This window comes from Cotesia typhae, unplaced genomic scaffold (assembly GCF_013202065.1).
Source record: "Cotesia typhae breed Kobodo isofemale line unplaced genomic scaffold, CoteBio_Ctyphae scaffold_13, whole genome shotgun sequence".
Taxonomy (NCBI): domain Eukaryota; kingdom Metazoa; phylum Arthropoda; class Insecta; order Hymenoptera; family Braconidae; genus Cotesia; species Cotesia typhae.
In genome coordinates this window covers 906,721-932,208 of record NW_027423774.1, presented here as the reverse complement: position 1 = coordinate 932,208, position 25,488 = coordinate 906,721, and the positions used below count along the sequence as shown (strand labels likewise).

Genomic DNA, 25,488 nt, shown 5'->3' with positions numbered 1-25,488 from the left:
ATTCTACGTATGTAAAAATTTTTTTCATTCAATTGAACATTTTTTCAATCCATTTGCATATTGAAAAAAAAAAAAAAAAAAAAAAAAAAAAAAAAAAAAATTATAATTGAAGTTTAATGGAAATTTTCGTTTTTTAGAGTGAAATAAGATGATTATAATTTAATTCAAACATAAAGTAATATTGAATTTGTAAATTATAAATAACTAAAACTTTTATTTTTAAAAAATTACCAAAAATTTTTATTTTAAAAAAATCACAAAATAGTTTATGATATAAAATTTTTTATATTATGATAAAAAAATGTAACTATCAAAATCCTTTTTTAAATAAAAAATATATCTGCTACAAAATATTCTTTACTATCTTCATTATTTAAATAAAAAATTGTCAATCAGAATTTAACTAAAAAAAATTTATATTATTAAATAAATGCACCGGAGAAATTTTTTCTTCTTCTTTTAATTAAATAGATAATTTATACATTTATATATTGAACTTATTATGGCAAAAAATTTAATACTCTTCGACAGTTTTTTATCGACATAATTTATTTATTCATTTCTTTCTTTTTCAGTATATTTTCGTGGTGATGGCTGTTTTAGGGTTAGAAGCAGGAGTTGGCATATTAGCTAGATTGCATGAGGAGCAAGTCGGCCCGGAGCTAAAAGATACTCTGAACCGCACTTTCCTGGAATATTACTCTGTGAGTTCTCGAGAAACCGCAGCAATTGACAAAATGCAGATTGAAGTAAGTATATATACATAGAGATAGTTTTATCATATTGATTAATGTAATAGAATATCTTTACTTGAATATACTGAGTATATTTTTTATTAAATACTTGAAAGTATAAAAAAATTTAGAAGAAAGAATTCTCCAGTATTTTTAAGTTTTATTTCTTACTGTGAGAAAAATTTTTAATAACACTTCTTAAGCATTCAGCAAACATCCTACTAAAAGAACAATTATACTTTTTTTTTGTCAAACACAACGTTTACTTTTTGGCCTTCCTCGCCTGTACAATCAATACTTTTATTCTTTAAAAATCAAATATAGCCATTTGTTATCGAATATGTTCAAGAATTGCACACACGAAGTTATTAAGTCACCAGATGTTGCCAATATTTTTTTTTCCATGATTTTGTCAATAAGTCACTGATTATTGTCATTTTCTAATTATATTTCATTAATAACTTTAAATATAAAGTCTGTAAATAAAAAAATTTTTTTAAATATATTAAATTTTACTTTTGGGACGGATAATATTAATATTAAATATTACAAATGATTTTAGTTCAGATGCTGTGGAGCAAGAAGATTCGAGGATTGGTTAGCGAGCGAATGGTTCAAAGATGAACAAGTACAGCGTGATGGAAGTTTAGTACCTGATAGTTGTTGCAAAACACCCACACTACTCTGTGGAAGACGAGATCATCCATCTAATATTCAATACACGGTAAATTTATCTGCTTCATAATAATAATAATAATAATAATAATAATTTTACTTTTAATCCTTGAGACGATTAAATGTAAAATGAACACAAAGTAACAATTATTTAAATAATTACAGGGATGCATATACAAGTTTTTGGAGACGACAAAGGAGCACCTGATTATCTTGGGAGCTGTCGGTCTCGGATTATCTGTTCTTGAAGTCTTCGGAATAATTCTTGGCTCCTGTCTTTATATAAAGCTACGGCATGATTTTGATGACTGAGAATTACTTTACTATGAAGACAACAATAACAGTCAAACCTGGTGCAGGTATGCACAGCATCATATTTGACAAGAAGCACCCGCGTAACGAAGAGATATCAATCTAACAGAAGATCGAGAAATATGAAGATATTGACAGTTTCTCTAAAAACTAACAATGATATCTCATCCGTTACGTATAACATCGGAGAGTGAATACTTCCGAATATGAATGATCGATTGCTAAACTAGTTGAACATCTTTTTATTGATATGACTATGTATTATGCTAACACGATGTTCATAAAATTTATTATTATTATTAATATTGTGTAATAAAAAAAAAAAAAAAAAAGGTGCTATCACAACTAAATTTACTCATCTGTACAAAGAAGACTATAATTTCTTTTTAGTAAAAAAAAAATTGATGAGTGAATTTATTGTAAAAATTGTAATTTAAAAAATAATCTCTATTTGTCCATGTAAAATATTCGCTTCAAGAGCAATAGAACTAGTGCCAGAGCTTCACTCTCAAAAATTACACATAAATTTCGATAATATATAAATTCTGCCTAAAAAAAATTAAATGGAACTTCATGACTGATTAAATCGACTTGAATTTTCATTACACGAAATTAAAAAAGCTCACTGCTTACGATAGTCGCATTGTTTTTATAAATATCCACGAAATTGTGTTCTGTTTATAACTAACGATCAATTATTAAAAAACAAAAAATAAATTGAAATTTAATTATTATAATTGTACTGTAAATTAAGAAGAAAATTAAATAGTAGTTTGTAAAATAGCTTTGTTAGTTAAAAATAGAATTTGTAATCTATGAAAAATTATTGATACACAATCTACATAGAACACGAAGAATAATGCGATTAAAATTTTAATTCTTATGAATACAAAGAAATAATGATAGATTTTGCAGTTAGTATTTTTAAAAAATGTTTTATAAAGTATAAAAATTAATTTTGAATTTTATCTTTGGAAGAAATGGAAAAAATATAAATACTTATAAAAAAATTCAATTAAATCACATCGAGATATTTAATTTTTACTGAATTTATCGAAAATAAAATTGCTCTAGTTGGTAAAAAAAGTAAATATGATTTTTGCTGTCGGCTAGTTTGCATTGACAACAAGCAAAATATTTTTTCAAACACTTTATTCTTTAATGTAGCATGTATTATAAAATCGCAACCATATTTATTTATTATATAAAATAATACTCGTATTTATATCTAATATAAAAAAGCTTTATTGTAAACCAAACGTAATTAATGAAAAATCAGTGAGTTACATTCTATTTGTATGATAAAATATTTAAATTTGGAGGACCATTAAAAGGATACATGGATTCTCTAATAATGAATAATAAGAATAATAAATGGTTTTTATGACCATAATAATTGACGTAAAAAAAATAATAATGTATATATTAATACAGCCGACCGATCAGTGCCTTGATAAAGAAAAATGAATTAAGATCAATTATTTGTTATTTATTAGATTATTTTTATTAAAAAATTATAACTCATACAAATTTACTGTTAAAAAGTTGGCTTTTTAAATTTTAAATTTATATAAAAATATCAGTTGCACTTTTAATAATACATAAATTTTTTTCATACAATCTAGCTATATAATAGTTGTATACTTTAGTTATAAATTTGTCTCAATACAAAACAGTATTTCTTTGAATAATATTTTTTAGTAAGTTCTTTTTACAGCTTTAATGAGGCTTTTTATGAATAAATTTTTCAATGTTTTTATGTATTTTTATTCATAACAATAACTAAAACTTTTACAAAAAAAAAAAAATAACTATTGTTATTTAAAACTTTTAATATCGTAAATTTTTATGACGTTTATTGTTTTATATTTATGGTAATAATTATATTTAAGTGATAATAATTATTTCTTCATTATGTTGTTATACATTATATGCATATTAAAAATATTGTACATATCAAACGATATTCTATTATAAATAAATAAAGCACTGTAATAAGTGTATAATGATGATTTTAAGTTTCGTTTATTTTACTTTAATATATTAAATATTTATTTTTGATTTAAGATTATATTTATATAAATTATTTTAATTTGAATTATTTATTATATGATACATTGATATCGTGATTTAGCTTTATAATTATTTTTACACCGACATTCATTACGAATACAATCAGAATTTGCAATAGCACAAGCTTCATTTTTCCAACAAAATGCACCTAAAATTGGAGCACATCTTGAAGAATCTATTTCAAAATTATTGGGCCTACATAAACATATTTTCCATATTTTGAACACATGGCGTGAGTTACTTCAGCACAATTTATATTTCTTCCACAGGGACTTCCCAACGTTGCTTATAAGCAAAAAAAAAAAAAAAAAAAAAAAAAAAGTTTAATTTTTACAATACAGTAAATAATTTAATTTTTATATTTAAAAATATGAAACCGTCACAATTTCCGCCGATAATCGGCTGACATGAACCGTCTCGTTCAATATAATTTTTATCGCAAGTGCATTTTTGATTATCTTCAGAACAAACTGAGTAATTGTCATAACAATCATAGTCTTCTCGACATTTCATACCTAAGCCAGCTAAAAAAAATTAATAAAAAATTTCAATATATTCTTCAAACTTACTTATTTAGATAAAAAAATATTCAATGCTTATTAAACATACCATGGTTCATGCAATAATATTCTGATAACGATTCTATCATGATGCATACGTGATTTTCTTTACAACATGGAAGAAAATAATCAGGATTACACTGTTAAAAAAAAAATTGTAAAATATAAATAGATATAAAATTTTATTGTTTACGAATTTTAATGAATGAATGAAAAAATTTTCACAATTACAAGTTTTGCAATAAAAATTCATTTGCTTATTAAATTCTTACCAATTCGCTATAATATCTACACTCGTAATCTGAACTGCTTTCTCGGGTCTCCCCTAGGTAAGCATGTACTAATGAAACTTCAATGATGGTTGTAAATAATAATTTAAGTAACATTGTTTCCTTTTCTGACATAGAATCATATTCCAATAAATGGGAAATAATTTAAAATTGTCTATTATTTATCATTATATTTACCTTAGTCACAGAAATCAAAATTATTCAAAAAATTCCAAATTCTTGGATGTAACTCAAAGGAAAAATATTAAAAAAACAAATAGGAGTGTTGATACATGTTTTCTATATCAAAAATATCTTAGGATCATTTTTAAGAAATTTTACTCTTGCAGTCGTTTTGTCCATATTAAATATCTTTTCATTTTCGTGACTAGTGTATATTAATCAAAAGCTGACCTAACAATATTGTAATTTCGAACTTACCTTATCACTTAAAAATTTAGCAATTATAATTTTTAATTCTGTTAGATGGAATAATCATTACGTACTCTACTACTTCAGATTCAACTTCCAATTACAAATTATCTCTTAATTGTAAGATATTTTTAGAGTACTTATAAAAAAATTAAAATAATGATACGGTAATTTTTCAATTTTATATTTTTTATTAATATTGTCCAGCAATTTGTGGGATGTTTGTTTTCCGTCATTACAATGTTTATTCAATAGTATAATGTTTATAATATAGTAAATGATTAAAAAATTTTCATTAACAAATAAAATAATTACAATTAATTGTTAATGATTAGTATGTACTATTAATTACTCCAATTTGATGTTCCATCTAAGAAATTACTATTAATTAATAAAAAAATATTAGATTGAAAACTATTAAATTGTTCAAGTAGAAACATTACTAACAAAAATATATAAAATCCTTTTTCTAATATCCTACAATAGTAAAATCTATTTATATTATATTAATACATTCTCATTTAATATCAAACAAGTAAAGACCGATGTGCATAATAATATAATTGATTATTTAATAATGTGCACAAATCGAATTTTTATGTTACTTGGCATTAATTTATTAATATCTAAAAATTGATCTATCGTTTAATTCTAAGTACTCCATTCAAATAATGAAGTTTTTATTTCGATTCATTATAAAAAAACCTATTCACCTCTTATCATTAAAATTTTATAAGAATGCACTTTCTCAATGCAAGTTACTTTACTTGAGAATTTCAAATATTGTTAACTAAAATTCATGAACCAAATTCTTCGGTATTAGGCTCAATTGGTTTAAATTCATAAGATCCTCGACCATCCATCAACAAGTAATACTAAAACAAAAATAGTGAGACGTAAATTAAATTATTGTGACTTTTTAATTTAATTGCAGTTGTAATTAGAGATGATTAAATAAATTTTTTTACCTCATGATGTTTCCACAGCGAACGTCGATGAGATACAGTGAATAATGAAATGTTTGCTTGTCGACAATAAGAGTACATCGAATCTTCAACATCTACGCTTACTGCACTTGTACATTCATCTAAGATTGCGAATTGTGGCTTGTGGTAAAATAACCTGGCCATCTAAAAATTTCATAAAAATTGCAATTATTTTTGTCATGATTAGTATCGTAAAAAAAAAGCAATCAATATTTTTAGTATCCATTTTTTTATACTTTTTATACTTTTATACCCCCTTAAAAGACAAAAAAAAAAAAAAAAATTAACTTACAGCTATTCGTTGTTTTCTCCTCCAGACAATACATCCATCCAATCAGCGACCGTATTCCATCCACCTTCTCGTTCTAACAAATGACCGAGTTGTACTAAATCTAAAAACTTTTGAAGATCGTCATCATTGGCATGATTACGTCTTTGCATTTCCGCCTGAGTATGTGGGTAGATAACTTGGTCTCTCAAAGTGCCTAGAGTCATGTAAGGACGTTGAGGAATGTAAAAGAGCTTAGTACTCGGTGGCTTGGTAACCGTTCCTCCCCATACAGGCCATAACTGAAACATCATTAATTAAAATGTAAATTAATGATAATAAATGTAAAATAATAATTAAAAAAATACTGACCTCGCCAAGCACACGGAACAATGAACTTTTACCGCAACCGTTTGGTCCACAAACTAGCACATTCATTCCCGATTTAACTTGAAATGTAAGATCATTAATTAGTACATCACCGTTGGGTGTAACTAACGGTACATGATCAAAGCAAATGACATTATCCTTGTGAATTATTTTCCTGATCCCTTCACCGATTGACAAATTTTGAGCATTTGCGATCATAGTCCTTGTGTATTTTCCTTTATTTAAATCATCAAGAACTTGACGGATTTCGGTTACACGAGCTGTAAAACCAGCTAATCGTGTCATTTCTCGACCAGCGAGAACTAATCTACCAATGGCTTCTGCCATTTTTATCAACATTCTGCCATTCTCATAGTAATTTTTAAATCGATGGTCTGGTGAGCCGGCAAGCACTGGGTGATTTTTTGAAAGAATGGAATACTCACTGCATAAAAACCAACAACTGTTGCTACGTCTGTAAAAGAATTTGTTTTTAGATTTTTATTGTTGATTGACTATAAATTTTTAAATTAATATAAAAGAGAATTTACATTTTCAATGAAATTATCGACAACACCCATACCAACTTTGAACTCCAAAAGTGATCGAAGATGTTGGATCTGTAATTAACAGAAAAAGAAAGAGGTGATGAAATTGTTTATAGCATTGATTAATTTTCAATCAAAATCATTTTGAGTGTCGAACATACAAGTTTTTGAAACTAGCGAACAAAGTTAATTTTTCTCGATTGTTTCCACGATAGAATGCTATTTCTTCAGAATTCGTAATGAGGCGTGAATTTATATGCCGAAATTCTCCCTCTAAACGTTGTTCCTTTACTGTCATTGAGGCTATTGGTTTTCGTAAGTGTGTAAGAAAACTACCAGCTACTAGCAAATATCCTAACATCAATAGAGGAGTCTAAAAAATAAAATTATTTTTCATTCATTAATAAAACTGTGTAAATTTGATTGATATAAAATAAAAAATATTATCAATACCTTTCCACCTAAAGATGATGTTAATCTGTATACATAAATCAGAAATATCTAATATTGGCTTGGCAATATTGCTATACAAATCTGTACAACTATCACAAAATTTATCAATATCAGTTGTGAGTAATTGATCAGGATTGGCAATACAGTATCCAAATTAGTCATTTTGTAGTAGGTGAAACCTCTGAAAAGAATTATACAAATTAAATTGTGATTTTTCTTTATTAAATAAATTTTTATAATTCCTTAAGTTATTAATTCTACTTATTAACATAATGTAATCATGAGCTTGACCTCCATTGTATTCTTAATAGCTAACTACCCATTTATTTTTATATCAAAATATATACAACTAAATGATTAAAATATTCATATTTGCTAATTAACAAGGAACTAGAAGAAAAGAATATTCAACTTACTTGAGGTATTGATCTAGCAAATGCCTTGTTATGTTAGTTCTCAACCTTAATTTCATTTCACCAATTCCATATTTCAAAAGATTATTCACAATCGATATCTGGAAATTAAAGAGTAAATTAATAGACTGAATTTTTCTATTTTAATGATTAGAAATAATTTTACATCAAATAGTAATATGTTTATATTTATATTTAAATACTTTCAGAAAGTATTTTTAAAAGTATATACTGCAAAAATATCTTCATGCAAAATCAAAGTTTAAAAAACAATAAGTATTGAAGGCTCTCCATATCATTTCAAAAGAATAATTAAATATACATAATTCCCAGGCTATCCAGATTTAAAAAATTTATTTTTATAATTTTCGTTACTAGATAATGTTAAAATATTCAATTTTTATTTTTACGTCTATTTTTTTTCTTTCTGATTGTTTTCATAAAATGCTATACTATGTATTATCTTTGTATAGATGGCCGCAAGAAGTTTCGACTTCATGGTTGATGAATAAAAAAAAAAAATAATAATAATAATATTATTTACCATAGGTAAAGCAGCTAAAAATGTTAAAAGCCGTTTCTTGAACATTGGACCATCCATATTAACAATCGTCCTAAAATACGAATAATTAATTTTAATGACATACAAATAAATAAAATTTAGAATAGCATTAAAAATCTACTGTACCCCTCAATAAGAGTACTAATACGAATCATCCATAGATCACAAAGTGATCTTGCTACGAAGTGATCCAGCGACCAATAAAATAAAGCCGGTTTCAGGTGTAAACAATCCAGGGATACCAATGGATAGCAATACACGAAGTTGTTTGAAAAAAACAGCATTGACATGGGCTTTAGGTGGGCCTTTAGGCTTTTCCTAGAGTAAAAAAATTAATATCAGTAATTATTACACTTAAAATTAAAAAAAAAAATCAATTAGCACTTTAATTACCTCTTTGATGACATAATGTACATCGTTCGTAGGCCACAAAGCTCTATAACATTAACACGTAATGATTAAGCATTTTTACTAGAATACAATGACGTTAATGAACAATTACCTTGATTTTATTGAACATTTATTTCTTTTGCGTTTAAGCAACCAAATCAATGTGCTGATTGCCAATGCACCAGCGATATTTTGCTTAGTTAAAAATTTACTAGGTGCTGGAGCCATTCCTGGAGTAATATATTACACTATAATGATAATGATAGCGATGATGTTACAATAAGGATGATATCGCCCGATATCAATGTTGTCTCGTTTGTTTACTTGTCGCACTCGGAGTGCGATCACGTTATGGACACATGAGCATCAATAACGAACACTGTGGTAAATGAAATAAAAATAAAACGTTTTAAAAATTCAATTTACACTCAACACATAACACAGGACATAGAATAGAACATATCAGTTTTGTAATGTAAGATGTGGATAATAAAAAGTAGGGGTATACATACTTACAAAGTAGGGGGCAACAAAGTTACTTCTATCTTTTTTAACAATCTATGATCATGATAATGATTGGTATTTTTTTTTTTTTTTTTTTTTTTTTATCGCTCGAACTATCACGTTTTTAGGCTTGATTAACGATTACTTCTAATGGTGATATATAATAATCATAACCTATTTATTACGAATTTTAACGTATTATGAAATAGACACGTATATTTAAAAATGGAATCAGCTGTGATACTATGCGGTAGTCAAAGTCATCTGTACTGCTTTGTGTACATCTATCTGGTATGTATAGTAACGTATTCTCTACTCTGTTTCAATGTTAATGGGTAAGTATAGTTTATCTCAGTGTGAGTTTTGAAACGTCAGTTACTAATGGCAATCATAATACTTATTTATATGGGTAGATATAAACATAAATATTTTCAGTTGTTACTTTTTGTCAGCTCATATTTTTTATCTACTAAACATTGGCATTGAAGAAATACAAACTTTAAAATAATATGATATAGACAACAGTACACAGTTATATTTTTTTAAATACCAGTACTTGCAATAATTTTTCAAAATTTTTGAATTTTTAATTTTCTCATGATACTAAAATTAGCCGACGTTGAAAAATATTTTATTTTTTTATTAATTTAATTAGAACTAAAAAAATATTTTTAAAAAATTGCAGGTATAGTTTTCAAAATTGTCTACATGTGAAATTTTTTTTTATAATTTTTAACAATATTTAATTGTTCTAAAAATCAAAAAAATTGACAGATGTGCCTATTAACTTCAGGTTAGTAAAATATAAAGGTAAAAGTAGTAATAAAATTATTTAATAGATTTTTAATATTTAATTTTCCCTTTTTCTTATTATTTAAATTAATTAATTGAAAATAAAAAATTATCACATGCCTGTCACTTTCATTTCCATAGAAAATTATTATCATGATATTTTTTTTATTTTAAAAAGAAATATTTGGAACGAAGATATATCTATAAATTAAAATACACTTTGATATCTATATTTGAGATTGTAAAACTTTCTTATAATTATATTATTCTTAATACCTACTTTTCAATATGGAGTTAATCAGTAGATAGTGTTTTGTAATTTTTATCAGGAATTTAAAATGGAGAATGTACTGAAATATATTTAGGTTTTATTAATTAAGAAATAAAAAAAGTATATATGTACAAGTGCACTTAATTTGCATAAATGAATTCGTTTGAAAAATTATTGCAAATAAGAAAAACAATTATTTTGCAATCACTAATTATCAAAGGTCGATCTATCTGCGGCAAATCAGCTATAACTTATCTGTAGCACTTGATCGAAATGAATTAAATTTTTATCACAAAATGTACTCCAATAGTTTGTCTGTATTTTTTTTGCGACAATTTATTTGTTAAAAAAATTATTAAATATCTGCTAAATTAATTTTCATAGCTATTCAAAATTATAAAAACAGTAAAATATTAATAAGTAAGTAGATTATGACACTGAAGTTAGCAGGCGTCTAAAAATTTTTAATTTTTATTTTTAATTAAATTACAACTAAAAAATATTTTTAAAAAATTGCACTTGTAATTTTTCAAGTTTTTTACACGTGAAATTTTTTTTTTTAATTGTTTAATTGAAATTTCTTCAATAAAAAATTTTGAAATGTCAGCTAATCTCATTTTCATAGTAGATTTTATATTTGTAGCGTCAACCAATTATACATACCGAAGAATTGACTTAAAGAGACCTCTATGCAGCATTTTTTATTTACTGTCAACCTTAAAAAAAAAAAAAAAAAAAAAAAAAAGAATATGTAATGTGTATATTTATGTGGATTATCATCAGTAAATATTCACCACACATGTAGATTGTCTAATGTTTGGATTATTTGACGTATGTTAATGTCTGGACGTCTAGCAAAACTCCTCTTAATCCGTCCTTGTTGATAAGCAGTTAAGAAAATTGTTATTTTTATTATTAATGAATAATATTTTGTATTTTTACAATAATAATATGGCTCAAGGTTTGAATAATATGTTAAAATAAAATCCACGGTAGCTCATTACATCTGTTATTGTTTGCTCAATACAACGAATGCATGCTCATAAATTTTTATAGAAATTAAAGTGATAAGTAATAATAGTTAATTATTTTATTATTTCCAGGTGTGACGTGGACTTTTTAGTGACTCAACCTTACCAGTAAACGTAAAAGGCAAAACGTATTTCAACACGCCAAAAATCATGTGGAGATAACAATGTGTCAACTATATTGAATGATGAATCGTATTATTTCAATCGTCAGTCAATTGTAAATAAACTCCACAAAGAGAAGATAAATTTATTTGTATCGTTAAAATTATAAAAAATGGTGCTTCCTGTTGTTGATACTCCTCCGGGAATAAAAGTTATCAATTTAATATCAGCAAAATGCTGCCCTCAAAGAAGAATGAATAAATTAGCATGGCACAGAGCTGGAGTATTAGCACTTACATATTTGGCGTATACATGCTATCATATGTCAAGAAAACCAATTTCTGTTGTCAAAAATGTATTAAATTTAAACTGTAGTAGCTTATCACCACCACCTGATTTAATAATCAACGATACCAACCGTTATACATGGTGTGACTGGGCCCCATTTAGTAAGAAGTTTTTTTATTTTTCTAAAATTACAATTAATACCCTAACAACAATCATTCAACTGTTATATATTTCTTTTTAGATACGCCAGATGCTCCTTTCTTATTAGGATTCTTAGATTCAGCTTTTTTATTCGCTTACGCTGCAGCAATGTTTCTCAGGTGACAATTTCATGTAAGCTTTGATTACTCTCATGTAGAAAGAATATATTTTCGATAAAAATTTATTTTATTTTACAGCGGGTTTGTAGCTGAACGAGTTAATCTTCGATACTTTTTATCGTTGGGTATGATTGCTTCTGGAATAGCTTCATATTTATTTGGTATCGCAAAACCATATAAAATACATAATCTGTGGTATTTTATTATGGTCCAGGTAAGTTAATTTTTAAGTTTTCACTAATATTTTACTTTGAAATAATAATAATTATTATTATTATTTAATTAATTAATTTTTAGGTATTGGGAGGAATATTTCAAACTAGTGGATGGCCAGGCGTTGTTACAGTTGTAGGTAATTGGTTTGGTAAAGGAAAAAGAGGTCTTATATTCGGTGTATGGAATTCACATACATCGTTAGGAAATATATTAGGTAGTTTGATAGCTGCTGAGTTTGTGGAAAGAAACTGGGGCCTCAGTTTCATTGTACCTGGAATATTAATGGCTTCTGCTGGTTTTATAATATTTTTATTTCTTGCTCCTCGTCCTTATGACGTCAACTGTATATCACCGAATCCGCCAAATTTTAGAAAATTAAACGCAACAACTAGTTCCGATGAAGGAACAATTTCTGGTGATGATATTGATAGACATCGAGTAAGCGACGAAGACGTGAGTCTATTTCATTGTCATTTTCATTGCAGCTCACAAATATATTTAAAGAAAAAAAAATTTTTTTCTTAATCAACTAGCTTTTTTTAAGCAATTTTATTTATTTTATCAAATAACATTTTATAACTATTTAAAATGCTTTTACGTAGACCATTTAACAATTTAATTTACTTTAGCAACTCATCCATCGTGTTAGCTGGCACCAGCATGGCTTTGATCCTGTAAGTGCATGAATTAACATTTTTAGTTATGTTTTTTTTTTTTTTATTCGTCAATCAATCACCGAAGCATTGTCAAACGATAAATATAAAAAAATCATTTTATGTTGTTAAAGTGATAATATTGATATTCTAAATTTATTTTCAAAGGACCTAGAGGATTCAAGATCGGAAACGAGTCCGATGTTGTCGGTGAACAGACGCATGCACAACTCCAAAGAAAAAGCAATTGGATTTGTTGGTGCAATAAACATACCTGGAGTCTTGGAATACTCTCTTTCACTTTTCTTTGCTAAACTTGTCAGCTATACATTCCTTTACTGGTTACCTCTATACATAAGTGCCTCAAGTTAGTATTTATTTAAATTCCAATTATTTATTTATTATTAAAAAAAATTTTTTTTATTTTTAGCTACTTACAGTGCCGGGTTGAGTGCTGATTTATCAACATTGTTTGATGTCGGTGGGATAGCAGGAGCGATTGCGGCTGGAGTTTTGTCTGATTACAGTGGAATGAGTGCAATAACATGTGCATTTATGTTTTTGACAGCAATACCGATGGTCAGTATATATTAAGATGAAATTTAGTTAAGTATTAATCTAGAAATTTAATTATTACTTCTAGTAATAATTAATTTGTGGGTATATATATTTTTTCAGCTATTTTTATACGATTTTATTGGAAGTACAAATCTTGCTGTGAATATTGCGCTGTTAATATGTACTGGTATATTAGTGAATGGTCCATATGCATTAATAACAACTGCAGTATCGGCAGAACTTGGAACTCATCCTAGTCTTGGAGACGATGCAAAAGCGTTAGCAACTGTAACGGCTATTATTGACGGTACCGGAAGTATTGGGGCTGCTGTTGGTCCATTATTAGCAGGAGTTGTATCACGATGGGGAGGATGGCACAATGTATTTTATATGTTAATGATATCCGATCTCTTAGCTCTACTATTATTATCTAGATTAGTTTATCGAGAATTGAGAAAGTACCGACAAAGACGGCTGGCCGTTTGAGTGATCTTCAGAAATTAAATATCAACTTTTAATATCATATTTTCATATTCATATTAATACATATTTTAAATGAATGAAAAAAATTTTATATTAATAGAAAATGACGTTTTATCAATGATAAAAATGTATTTTTAAAATTAATTATAAATTTATTACAACTTTTAGTATATTAAATACAAATAATTTTCTGACAAAATTAATTTTTTCTTCGTTCATTTTATCTAATAATTACATGATTTACCAATCACGGAATTCCTTCAGGTATAATATAACTTATCGAGTCAGCAAATTCACCCCAAGCAGCTCGCTGTGTCTGGAAAATTATAACCCATGATAAAAGCGCAGCTGCCCATATCAGAGCTCCAATTCCAGAGAATATAACATCTGAAATAAGTACAAATTTTTTTTATCCTTAATTAATAAATATGAGAGCAAGCATAATACTGAAGTTAGCGATCAGCTGTTGGTTTTAAAAATTTTTTTAACAAAATAATTACAACAAAAAAATTCTTCTAAAAATTTTCACTTGTAATTTTTATTAATTTTCACATGTGAAATTTTTTAATAAATTAATTGCTATAAAATTCCAAAAAAATTTTTAATATCTGTCAACTTCAATGTTATTAATGTTTATAAAAAATATTTTACATTTTCGTAGTTGTTTTTGTTCTTCATAATGTGGAGCCAGAAATGCTTCTTTGAAAAACCATATAGTATTTACAGCCCAAACGAAAGGTAATGCCGCAAAACCCACTGAAATTCAATGTAAAGTAATCAATACACAATATGCAACAAATTACTGAATAATTATACTCTTTTCAATGAATATTTTACCTCTGAAATACCATTTACATAGATACAATTTTTGTCGTTTGGCATTTTCGATAAGTCCATGATTAAAATTATTTATAAACAATCTTTTTAAAAGCTTCTAAAAATAAAAACAATAAATGGATGACTGAAAAAAATATTTGACAGCACTATTTATTTACTATTTTTACACACACAACTTAAGATTGACAACTGCAACTATGCTGTATAAATAAAAAATAAGATGTTGACAATTACACAGAAAAATTAACCGCTAACGACATCTAGCTTGAAAAATGTAAGAAAAAAAATTTTATCGACAGATCTAGACTATCTTTTCATCTTTTCATATTTTCTTTCTCGCGTTAATAAATTTATAAAATAATTAATTTCATGGTTAGATTTTTTATAAACTGTCAGCACATTATCTATTTTATAAAATTCATTTAAAAACTTTCAACAAAGAAGAAACTTTTATTAAAATCATATATTTTTAATTAATTATACCTACTAATGGAAAACAAGGATGCGCTCGCATACTATAGTGAGCTCACTAGATTTTTTTTTTTTTTTTTATATATACTCAGATACTTATCTAAGTGATCTAATATAACCCCAATACCCTTATGCACTTGTACGTTCTTGTGTGTTATTAAACAGCTGTTATTTAAGTAAAATACGTCATTAGAAACTATTTAATATTCGGCTATTTTTTTCTTTATAAAAAATACAATAATGTCAAGAAGGTATTTGAAAAAAATTAGTAATAGTGTTGAAATTGCAAAAGATGAAAATGAACAGTCCAATAATCAAATTTCACCATCAGCATCGATAAGTAATTCTAAAAAATTTAATATTTTCAATTTAGTAAGTATCTGATAATATTTTTGCCATAATTTATTTGTTAACAAAAGTTCTAAAAACAATTAAAAATAAATAAAAAATTATATTTGTCAACAGTTGGATGAAAATTCAAGTAATGATGAAATACCAGAAAATTGTGAGGGTGATGAATCAAATCACAAAGACAAGAGTGATGAAAATACCGACAATGCTAACAACAAATCGAAGAAGAAACGTAAGAAAAAGAAAAATAGGGCCAACGCCAAATCAACAACCAAGAGTAATTCGAGTAATAAAATAGAAGATGAAATTGAGAAAACTCTGGAGAAAGTAAATGATCTTGTTATTGAACCAGATAAACCTTCTTGCAGCAGTTCAAACCAAAACTATGAAGTTATTGTAAGAAATTTCAACCCAATGACTGTAATGCAAGTCGAGCTTAAGTTTCTCAGTGCAGTAAATGAGCTCAAGAGAAAATGCGGCGGTGGAAATAGAAATGTCCTTGCAGCGGTTGTAGGTGAAAAAAGCAAAAATAGGAACAAAAAAAGATATTTAAGGAAGACATGGTTGACTTCATTGACCGATCGATTCCTTATGGAGCAATCCGGATTGTCTATGGCCATTGATCCGACAATTAAAACTATTGGTGAAATTCAGTATTTTGTTTTTGTCCATAGCTCTAGTTACATGCAAGTCCAAAATAAGTTCCTTACTGCTGTTGAAAGTCAAAATCCTGATAATATTGTGGTGAGTATTTAATTAAAATTGTATTTTATAAATTTTTCTGTTCTAATTTATTTGAAACTTGAGGGGACCTTTTTAAATTTAATAAAAAAAAATTTAATGTCTTAATTTACATTTTTGTTTAGTTAATAAGTGTAAAAAAATTGAAAGCATTAGTCATTACCTTCATACAGAAATAAAATTTTTTTCTTTTTTAGAGCATTTTGAATGCACATCCGTACCACATAGATACTATTTTGCAATTTGCAGAACTTTGTAAGTTGAATGAAGATCTCCAAACGTCAGCACAGTTTGTAGAGCGTGCAGTCCATTGTTTTGAATGTACATTCCATCCAAGTTTCAATTTAATATCTGGTGACTGTAGATTGTCTTATAAAAATCAAACAAACAGACCATTCTTTATTGCGCTGTTTAGACACCTGATGTTTATTAGCGGCCGTGCTTGCTACAGAACAAGTTTAGAAATGTGTAAAGTATTACTATCTCTTGATCCAGAAGGCGATCCTTTGGCAATTGTTTTAGTAATTGACTTATTTGCACTGCGCGCTAAAGAATACCAGTGGCTTATCGATTTCTGTATGGTATCGAGACAAGCGAGAAATTTAAATCAGTTACCAAATATTGCATTCAGTCTTGCATTAGCTCATTTCCATCTAGGAGATGAAGAAACAGCTAGTGAATTACTTCAAGAAGCTCTTATAATGTTTCCTGGAGTTTTAAATGGTTTGCTCGAGAAATGCAGTGTTCAAGCTGACACTAGACTTTTGGGATATGATTATTTCAATTGTGTGGCTAAAGCAACTACAAGTATTGCCTTGGAAAAGCTTCAAACTTTATATGTAATTCGTTGTTATCATCTTTGGAAAGATTCTAATATTTTGGGTTGGCTTGAAAATAATGCCCATGCTGTTATGGATAGAATTGATTCTGGTGATGCGTATGCAACTTACTGTAAAACAAAAAGATGTTATAGATATCAGGGTCAGATTCCTAAAAATGTTCGCCGTCATATCATTTTATCTGATATAAAAGAAGTCTCAATTACACATCCTGGGGTAATAATAATAATTCAATTATTTAATAAATTTAAAAAATATAATTAATCAATTAAAATAAACTTAGAAATTATTTAAAAAACTTAAAAAATTATTTTTTTAAAATAGTATTACTGAATATATTCAAGGCGCAAAAATTAAAAGCTTAAAAATATTTCTGGTTCAAAAAATTTTAAGCTCTATTTTTGTTCAATTTTTATATTTAATTATTTCACTGTTTTTTAATTGAAAAATTTCTTATTATTTCAGATACCGCAAGATGATCCTATCTTTTCTTATGATCCCTTGCCGCCAGCAGATACGAATGATATTTACGGGGCACAAGCTGAATCAAATCAGAGATCTAGTGTAAGATCAAGCGTTTTATCACTTTTTCTTTCTACACTTTTTCCAAACAATGATCCAAACTTGCGTACTCAATTTAACCGGCTTAACATACGGTAATATTGATATTGAAATATTGCAAAATTAATACTTAAAATAATTACTAATGACTGATTTATTTTTTTCAGAAATCAACAAAGAGAAAATCCACGTGATTTTGATTAATATGAGCATTAATACGAAATATACGTCTTATAATCATGATAAATAGCTGCAAAATATTTTAATTAATCATTGTAACTTAAAAAAAAAATAATAAGCTTTCACAACAGGATAGGATAATTATACATGTTTATAATTTTAATCTTTCAGTTCAACATTAAATTATACCGTTATTGTTTTGTTGATTTACAATCATTGCTAATAAAAATAAAGAATATTTAAAAAAAAAAATGACATGTTGAAATTTTAAAAACTAAAAATGCAATTTTTATAAATAATTTTTGATAAATAAAATTAAAAAATTGTTAAGAGTGAACTGTCAACTTTAGTGTCATAAAAAATTTGCAACATTTTACAGCCAATAAAAATAATGACAGCAGCGCTACTGTATTATTATTCTTTTTTTTTTTTTTTTTTAACTATAGTTGAGAGCAAGTGTAGATTTAGATAGGTATAAAATTCGAATACAAAAACAAATACAGTGTGTGTAAAAGTTAATTCTGTCATAACAACGTTTCGTAGTATTTATCTTATTAATTTAAAAGTTAAAAAAGTTCACATTTTGTAAAAAAAAAAAAAAAAAAAAAAAAAAAAACTATTAATTGTTATTAAAGATTAACTAAAATTAGTCTTGAATCTTGATAATCTATAAAAAATCTTAAAAAGTGTCTTGGTTTCGAGTGAACGCAATCGAAGTTAACCTCAAAAACTCAATAATTGTTTATTGTGATTTTTGATCCATAAATTGGGTTGTAATTATTAATTATTAATTAAACATGTCATCATCCGGAGATGATCCTTATGCTCACGTGTGTAAGGGTACTTTGAAGTTGAAAAATAGCGACAGCATCAGTAAAAAGTGAGTATTGATAAAATTGTTTGGTTGTAAACATGGAATTAAATTATCACATAAAATCGAGTTGGAATTCTATTGTTGAATTTACATCTATTATTTTTATTCGTATGTAAATCTTTCAATCTAAATTTTTAAAAGTTTTATCTTGTCATTGAAATAAAAAAAAATTGAAAACGAAAATACAATTATTGAAGAGGGATTAAATCAAAAATTTATAATTTTTATTGTATACAATTATTTACAGTAAAATTTATTTTTTTTTTTAAATAGGAAATCAAAAAAAAAGGAGCAAAAAAAAATTGTCGAAGTTGCAAAAATAATTGACGAAGAACAAACGAAACCTGTTGAAATAAAGAGAACAAAAGCCGAGTTGGCCTTTTTAAAAATGCAAGAAAAAATGGTAAGTTTTTATTTTTTATTATTATCCAATTGTAGCATGTGACACATTTACTTCAGTAAATACTAATTGAACTAATGGGTAATTAGAACCAATACGCTTTAGATGATTTAACATTAAATTATAATTTTTGAAGAAAGTTATTTTTATAATTATATTTGAAAGTAGGTGTCACAGTTTTAACTCTTTTTTAAAAATAACGAGATTCAACTTTTTTTTTATTTTAGCAAACTGAAAGAATCAAACAAAAAGCTTCAAAAACTCACAAGCAGCGAGTAGAAGAATTTAATAGGCATTTAGATAGTCTTACCGAACACTTTGATATACCTAAAGTCAGTTGGACTAAGTAATTTATTTTTATTATTATTATTGAACCACGATAAATTGGTTGAAATTTACAAAATAGATTATTGTAACTAAACATTTATTATATAAGTCATAGTTAATAAATACGTATAAAAAATATTCGAAAAGTTTACATTAATTGTTGTTTTTAATTTTAAAATCATTGTAAAAAAATAAAATTAATTAAAATTTTGTCAATTGTACTATTATTATATACATAACATACTAATTATTGGACGGCTGCGATTACGAATGTAAAGCTCAAATTTTCCTTTAAAAAATTCGTAAAATATGTTAAGTAAAATCTTAAGTTCTAAATTAACAATATTGGTTCGTTGTTCAATTCAAGAGTATTGAATTCTCTTGAATTTTCTTATAACTATAAAATAGAATTTAATCTATTATTTTTACTATTTAATTGAAGTACTTTGTGGTAATAATAAATAACGTAAATAATGTTATTTAAAAATAGTCAGCAGTAAAGCCACGAATAACAGTATACTTGGAGTATTACAAACAGCAGAGCTTCCAAATCGGAAAATTCTTATGTGACTTTCGCTTAGTAACCAGGGATTTGTACCATCGTCAAAGAACATTGGACATTGATCTCGTTCACGTTCATATTCCTGTTTCAAATAAAAGATATAAAAAAATTTTTACACTCCCTTTTGGTATTTGGCATGCAAATTACTTAATATTATGGATATATACCGTCATGTCTATCGCAACGGCGGCTCCTTCAGTCCAATTCCAACTTTTAACAGTTTGATTGACAGAACAATACGGGCCAACCGCCTGAGACATTAAAATTCTGTTGAGTTCAGCTCTTTGATATACCCAACAACGATACTTGCTGTAGGGATCTAATTCGTCAAATGTAATCAAATAAGATTTCAAATTTTCCTTATAATAACCAATGCACTTCATTTGATAATCAGGATCACCTATTAATAATTAAGTTACATTAAATAATCAATTCATTCAAAGATTTTTATTCAAATAATTTTTTAAATTTCACTTTAACTCACTGTAAATATCCACAGGACGTCCCAAATGGTCTACAGAAAGACAATAAGTCTCATCGATAGCTATTTCTTTTTGATCACTATCACATACCGAAAAATCAGATATATTTGCTTTACAGTAAGTATTAGGTCGAGGTGCAAGTGTAACTCCCCCCAGAATTCTTGTTTCAAAAGGAATATCTCCTACTTGTTTAAATTCGAATTTTCCAGCTACTGGACACCTTACAGGAACAGGGGATTTAGCTGAAAATAATTATATTTTTATTTTTGAGAATAAATACTTAAAAAATTTTTACATACCTAAAAGTAGATCATATTTCCACTTAATACTGCTTGGAAATTGTACCCATGAACAAACTGTATGGAAATTATTTTTAATAACTGCCAATCCTTTTCTGAATCTTATAATATTGTGATGGCGCGGTATAAAATCAAAACATACATAATCTTTTTGACTGAAAAAAAAAAAAATTTAATACTTAATTTAATAAAATGTTTTAAACTGATAAAATTTAAATCAGTAGAATTAATCGTAGAATAAATTAAAAAATATTATTACCATCCATCAACAGTAAGACGAGCCATCATTATTCTTGAATCCCGTTGCTCTTGGCAAACATAAATAGTTCTTCGATACCGACCTTCATCAGGATGCCACTCTTCGATGATATGTGTTTCGTTAATAAATACATCAGCATCATTATTAGCAGTATTTATCCAGTCTCCTGACATATTTTGTGGTAATCTACAACCAGGTATTACAACTTCAGCTTTTACTGGAGTTATGTGCAATCTCTCAGGACTTTTTTCGACAGTGTTAAGTGTGTTACATTCTGCCGTGATTGATACTCCTATATACAAATCATCTTCACGATTTTTTAAGAAGCACCGATACTTTTCATCTTTACGAGATTCTTTGGTATTAGCAACTGCGAAAAATGGTTTTTTCCAACGAACCAGTCACCCAAACAACTGTACTCGACCACTGAAAAAATAAATTCACAATTTAATCTAATAATTCTGTTATTTTTTCATTGCCGTTATCCTTTTTCTTTTCATAAACAGTGGGAAAAATATCTATCTCGTTTTTCCACCAGCTATTTTATGGCTTTAGGTGATAAAAAGGATCATGAGTTTTTTCTGCTTTTATTTAAATAACTTTTTGAATTTACTTTTAATTTATTCCAGTGTAAAGCTCAACAAACTATATTTTAAAACTTAAAGTTATATTTAAGTTATAATTAGATAGTAAATAAATTTTTACCTCCATCAAAAGTTCCTTTCATATTATCACATTTTTTATAAGTAATATTGAATTTTTGGTTTGTTATTAAAAATTGCGTTCCAGCTGTTTGACATGATCGGATTTGGGCATCTGGATGGTTACATTCTCCGGTAAATCTAAATCGATTCTGTAAAATAAACAAATAAAAAATTCATTTTAAATATTCAATAATATATTTTGAGTTTAAATAACTCAAAAATTTTTAATTTAAAATAAAAATTCAAATTTTCTGATTCTGAGAGCATTCTGAAAGTTTATTCTAAGATAATCATCTTGATATTAATCCGTGTTTCCTCTAGATTAGACTTTGCAAACTGCCATTCTACCCTACCTACTCAATTGAGAGTATTACTCGCACTTGTAAGATCACCTTACAGATAAGGCACATAGTAAAATGAAATTTCTTCGCTTTTTATAAAATAATAAAAAAATAAAAAATAAATTTTTATCAAGTTAAATATTTGTTATAAAAAAAAAAAAATAGATTTTATTTCTATTACTAAAACTTAATGTAGCTAATTTTACTTCAGGAATAATTTTCATTTCATTGATTTATTTCTCTTTTTCTACTGAAATATTTCTCTAATTACAATTCCGATTACTTAAGTCACGTCTAATTACAATAAACGTTATTCGATTTAATTATTATTAGGACTCTACCAAAATATTTTTATTTTATTAATAAAAAAATCAATTATGTCATTAAGAAGTTTTGGAGGTAAACTCTGAAAAAGTTACAAGTACTAAAAAAAAGTTGATAACAAAATTTATCAATTTTAGAACCATGTTTGGTCATTAAGTTAACGATCTAATCATGATAAATTACTATTATATCCTATCGTTTTATATTCTGTTATTATATTTCAGTAGTGTATTTTTAATTAACAAGTTTAATTATGTGTGCAGGATTTTATCGATAATTAATTTTATGAAACGCTGAGTGTAAATAAAATTTTTCGTAAGTAATATGGGAAAAAAAAAAAAAAAAAAAAAAATTTAAAAGGTAGTCCGTAGTTTTATCAGTTTAATTTTCTAAATAGTGTCAAGTATTTATACCTGTAATCCGCTTAAAGTAAGCTTAAATGCTAATCACATGCATTGAAAATTAATAATTTGACAAATAGTATTATTATATAAATAAATAATGACCTGATAAGCAAATTGCCATACACCTTCAAGCGATGATCTGCAATTAACGGGTTTATAATTTTCAGAAAACAGAGTTATTAATTGTTGATCACTTCTTAATCCACCGCAAACGTTTTCTTCAGTTGCATTCACATTAGGAGGTAAATTTACACAAGTCACTGCAAGAAAAAAAAAAAAACGATTTATTAATTATTAATGATAAAAACTGATAACGAATTGTGAAATAAAAATTTAATAAATTCGTACTTACATTCAACTTTTTCTAAAATATTAATTGTTCTGACGATGAGTTTTACACAGTGGTAACAACTATCTTTTTGAAATATAAACGTGTAATTTAATCTTTGAGTTTCATTCATGTAAATAATTTTTCCTCTGTCTGTCATGTGATCGGCGTTAATTTCTGTTCGAGTGTTTCTGCCATTTTCCCAAGAAAACCAGTCACCTCTGACCACTTCTGGTATTTGATAAGTTTTTTTTTTAATTATTACGTTTTGTTCAATTGTTGAATTCTCTTGAATGAACTTTTTTTGAATTGTCAAGTATTCTTGAGTTGTTGAATCTTGTTGAGTTGATAAATAAACTGTGAGATTAAAAAGAAAATTCATAAGCCAGCTTAAATGAATATTTAGTATCGCTCTTGAATTGAAAGCTATTATTTACGTTTGATAAATTTATGCATTTGATATATTCGAGTACGCGAACTAAACCGATATATTTGGTGAGTTTAATCATAAATAAATAATAACTGTTTCCTGAATCAAGAGATATGCTTAATACTTTGGAATTTTAATAAATTATAATTACTATCTAATCTTCTTAACTTCAATCTAATTTTTTTTTACTTCGAATATTCAAATGCGCTTACACCTCAGGATATATTACGCATTTAAATATCAAAAATTTTGAATGCAATTTTTTAAAAATATCTTCTTAGTGCTTTTATTAATTTTCTAATTTTTTTGATTTTGAATTAATAAATGCTCTGAAATATTTTTTATGAATTATTAATAATTACTGTTAAAGTAAATAAACTAAATTTAACACTTTTACTTTTGCGTTTTGTTAAACTGTGGAAGAATAAAAAAATATGTGAACGAATGAATTCATAAGTTTTCTGAATACTTATCTCTTTAAATAAAAAAATGCGGCAATGTTATGAAATTATATTTTCAATGTTAGCATAAGAAAATATGATTTTTCGGTTGTTTTTTTTTTTTTTTTTTTAATACTATTCTATTATAAGAGCGAATAATTTCCATTTACATGCGCAATGTCATAAATTTAAACGAAATTCTTTTTATTGCAACAAACAATGTTTTGGGGTGTGGTTACAAGCTCTAAATGAAAAAACTTGTTTTTTATTATTATGTATTGTACATAGGAACCATTATTTATGTTTTTATTTTACACATAAGTCAAGATGAATTACAGTAAATTATAATTAAATTTTTTGTTTTAACTATCCGCTTTTTAAATAATTTTTTTATTAATTTAATAAAATTTAATATAAGAAAATTAAAGTTTATTAATGTTAAATTAAGCATTGAGCCAATGATAATAGAATGCGAACAGCTAATAGCAAATTTGGAGTTTGCAAGATATAATTAAAAATAAGAATAATAAATTATTTTTTTAAATGTTTTTACATTAAATAAAATTCAAGTTGAATGCTTGGAAGTGTATTAGGCTTTTTTAACCTTTTAGTGACGTATTATAAACAAATTATAAAAAAATCTTACCGCTATTTAGCGACAAAACCAAAACTAATAAAAAACGCCTACTGGTAAGCTCCATTTTCAAATTTTTCTGGAAATTTTCAATCTAAAAAACAAGCTTTTTAAAACTAAACATAACAGAATAATTTTAATGACTAATTTTTTAATAAAAAACTATATAACTCTTTATTACAACGATATGTATAGGTACGTACACACGCCCTAACTGTATGTTACATGCCTCGGACATAGATCGAAATAAATCGGCTACAGTCCCACCAGCAGAAGAGTTTTATTGAAGCATTGGTAAAGGAATAAGCTTTCTTATATTACGTCAGAATAATTCTTCCGCTTTAGCTGACCACTGGAGCCCATAAGAACAGGTTTACACATATTATGCTGTTCTTTGAAACTGGTACAGGTACTTGTTGGTCTATCAATGCTCATCTC

The 25,488-nt window shown here is 26.5% G+C and overlaps 8 protein-coding genes across 13 annotated transcripts in view; 4 read left to right on the top strand and 4 right to left on the bottom strand.

Moving 5' to 3' along the window:
• Positions 1-2,075, top strand: part of LOC141534405 (CD151 antigen) — a 52,749-nt gene extending 50,674 nt beyond the window's left edge. The window contains 3 exon segments of the mRNA XM_074253745.1: positions 576-749; positions 1,297-1,458; positions 1,575-2,075. Coding sequence (XP_074109846.1) covers positions 576-749; positions 1,297-1,458; positions 1,575-1,721 — 483 coding nt within the window. The 3' untranslated portion in view covers positions 1,722-2,075.
• A 37-nt stretch (positions 2,076-2,112) lies between these two features.
• On the bottom strand, positions 2,113-4,928 carry LOC141534407 (uncharacterized). Its single transcript, XM_074253751.1, has 3 exons — positions 4,627-4,928; positions 4,404-4,494; positions 2,113-4,318 (listed from the first exon to the last, which is right to left on the bottom strand). Exons 1-3 carry the CDS (start codon positions 4,756-4,758, stop codon positions 4,125-4,127), a joined length of 417 nt encoding a protein of 138 aa, XP_074109852.1. The 5' UTR covers positions 4,759-4,928; the 3' UTR covers positions 2,113-4,124.
• Positions 4,929-5,226: 298 nt separating this feature from the next.
• Positions 5,227-9,513, bottom strand: Pmp70 (ATP binding cassette subfamily D member Pmp70). The gene is given in 18 exon segments (XM_074253753.1): positions 5,227-5,930; positions 6,024-6,185; positions 6,334-6,350; positions 6,353-6,611; positions 6,682-7,106; positions 7,109-7,153; positions 7,230-7,235; positions 7,238-7,298; positions 7,384-7,599; positions 7,680-7,721; positions 7,723-7,823; positions 7,826-7,860; positions 8,096-8,193; positions 8,637-8,706; positions 8,781-8,836; positions 8,838-8,972; positions 9,048-9,090; positions 9,157-9,513. Coding segments are annotated over 18 exon segments (1,965 nt in total). The 5' UTR covers positions 9,273-9,513; the 3' UTR covers positions 5,227-5,852.
• Positions 9,514-9,605: 92 nt separating this feature from the next.
• Mfs16 (major facilitator superfamily transporter 16) lies at positions 9,606-14,465 on the top strand. 6 transcript variants are annotated; one of them, XM_074253741.1, is made up of 9 exons: positions 9,606-9,839; positions 11,715-12,193; positions 12,274-12,352; positions 12,431-12,566; positions 12,650-13,021; positions 13,198-13,242; positions 13,390-13,588; positions 13,652-13,800; positions 13,900-14,465. In XM_074253741.1, the coding sequence occupies exons 2-9, from the start codon at positions 11,917-11,919 to the stop codon at positions 14,263-14,265; spliced, it is 1,623 nt and encodes a 540-aa protein (XP_074109842.1). In that variant the 5' UTR covers positions 9,606-9,839; positions 11,715-11,916; the 3' UTR covers positions 14,266-14,465. The 6 variants fall into 6 exon arrangements, with proteins under 6 accessions (XP_074109842.1, XP_074109844.1, XP_074109840.1 ...); XM_074253743.1 differs by lacking the exon at positions 9,606-9,839 and adding an exon at positions 10,262-10,341; XM_074253739.1 differs by lacking the exon at positions 9,606-9,839 and adding an exon at positions 11,348-11,501.
• Positions 14,367-15,309, bottom strand: Pen-2 (presenilin enhancer, gamma-secretase subunit). Its single transcript, XM_074253752.1, is given in 4 exon segments — positions 14,367-14,649; positions 14,914-15,018; positions 15,100-15,132; positions 15,135-15,309. Coding segments are annotated over 4 exon segments (303 nt in total). The 5' UTR covers positions 15,160-15,309; the 3' UTR covers positions 14,367-14,509.
• A 376-nt stretch (positions 15,310-15,685) lies between these two features.
• Nulp1 (Nuclear localized protein 1) lies at positions 15,686-18,494 on the top strand. The gene is made up of 5 exons (XM_074253734.1): positions 15,686-15,942; positions 16,036-16,665; positions 16,860-17,717; positions 17,967-18,157; positions 18,230-18,494. The coding sequence occupies exons 1-5, from the start codon at positions 15,811-15,813 to the stop codon at positions 18,264-18,266; spliced, it is 1,848 nt and encodes a 615-aa protein (XP_074109835.1). The 5' UTR covers positions 15,686-15,810; the 3' UTR covers positions 18,267-18,494.
• A 301-nt stretch (positions 18,495-18,795) lies between these two features.
• On the top strand, positions 18,796-19,981 carry LOC141534400 (protein FAM32A-like). Its single transcript, XM_074253736.1, has 3 exons — positions 18,796-19,122; positions 19,390-19,519; positions 19,744-19,981. Exons 1-3 carry the CDS (start codon positions 19,040-19,042, stop codon positions 19,864-19,866), a joined length of 336 nt encoding a protein of 111 aa, XP_074109837.1. The 5' UTR covers positions 18,796-19,039; the 3' UTR covers positions 19,867-19,981.
• A 137-nt stretch (positions 19,982-20,118) lies between these two features.
• Positions 20,119-25,256, bottom strand: LOC141534398 (uncharacterized). The gene is given in 10 exon segments (XM_074253733.1): positions 20,119-20,487; positions 20,573-20,805; positions 20,890-21,129; positions 21,187-21,341; positions 21,446-21,824; positions 21,827-21,871; positions 22,151-22,298; positions 23,321-23,478; positions 23,571-23,903; positions 25,063-25,256. Coding segments are annotated over 10 exon segments (1,914 nt in total). The 5' UTR covers positions 25,118-25,256; the 3' UTR covers positions 20,119-20,319.
• Between the last annotated feature and the right edge of the window lie 232 nt (positions 25,257-25,488).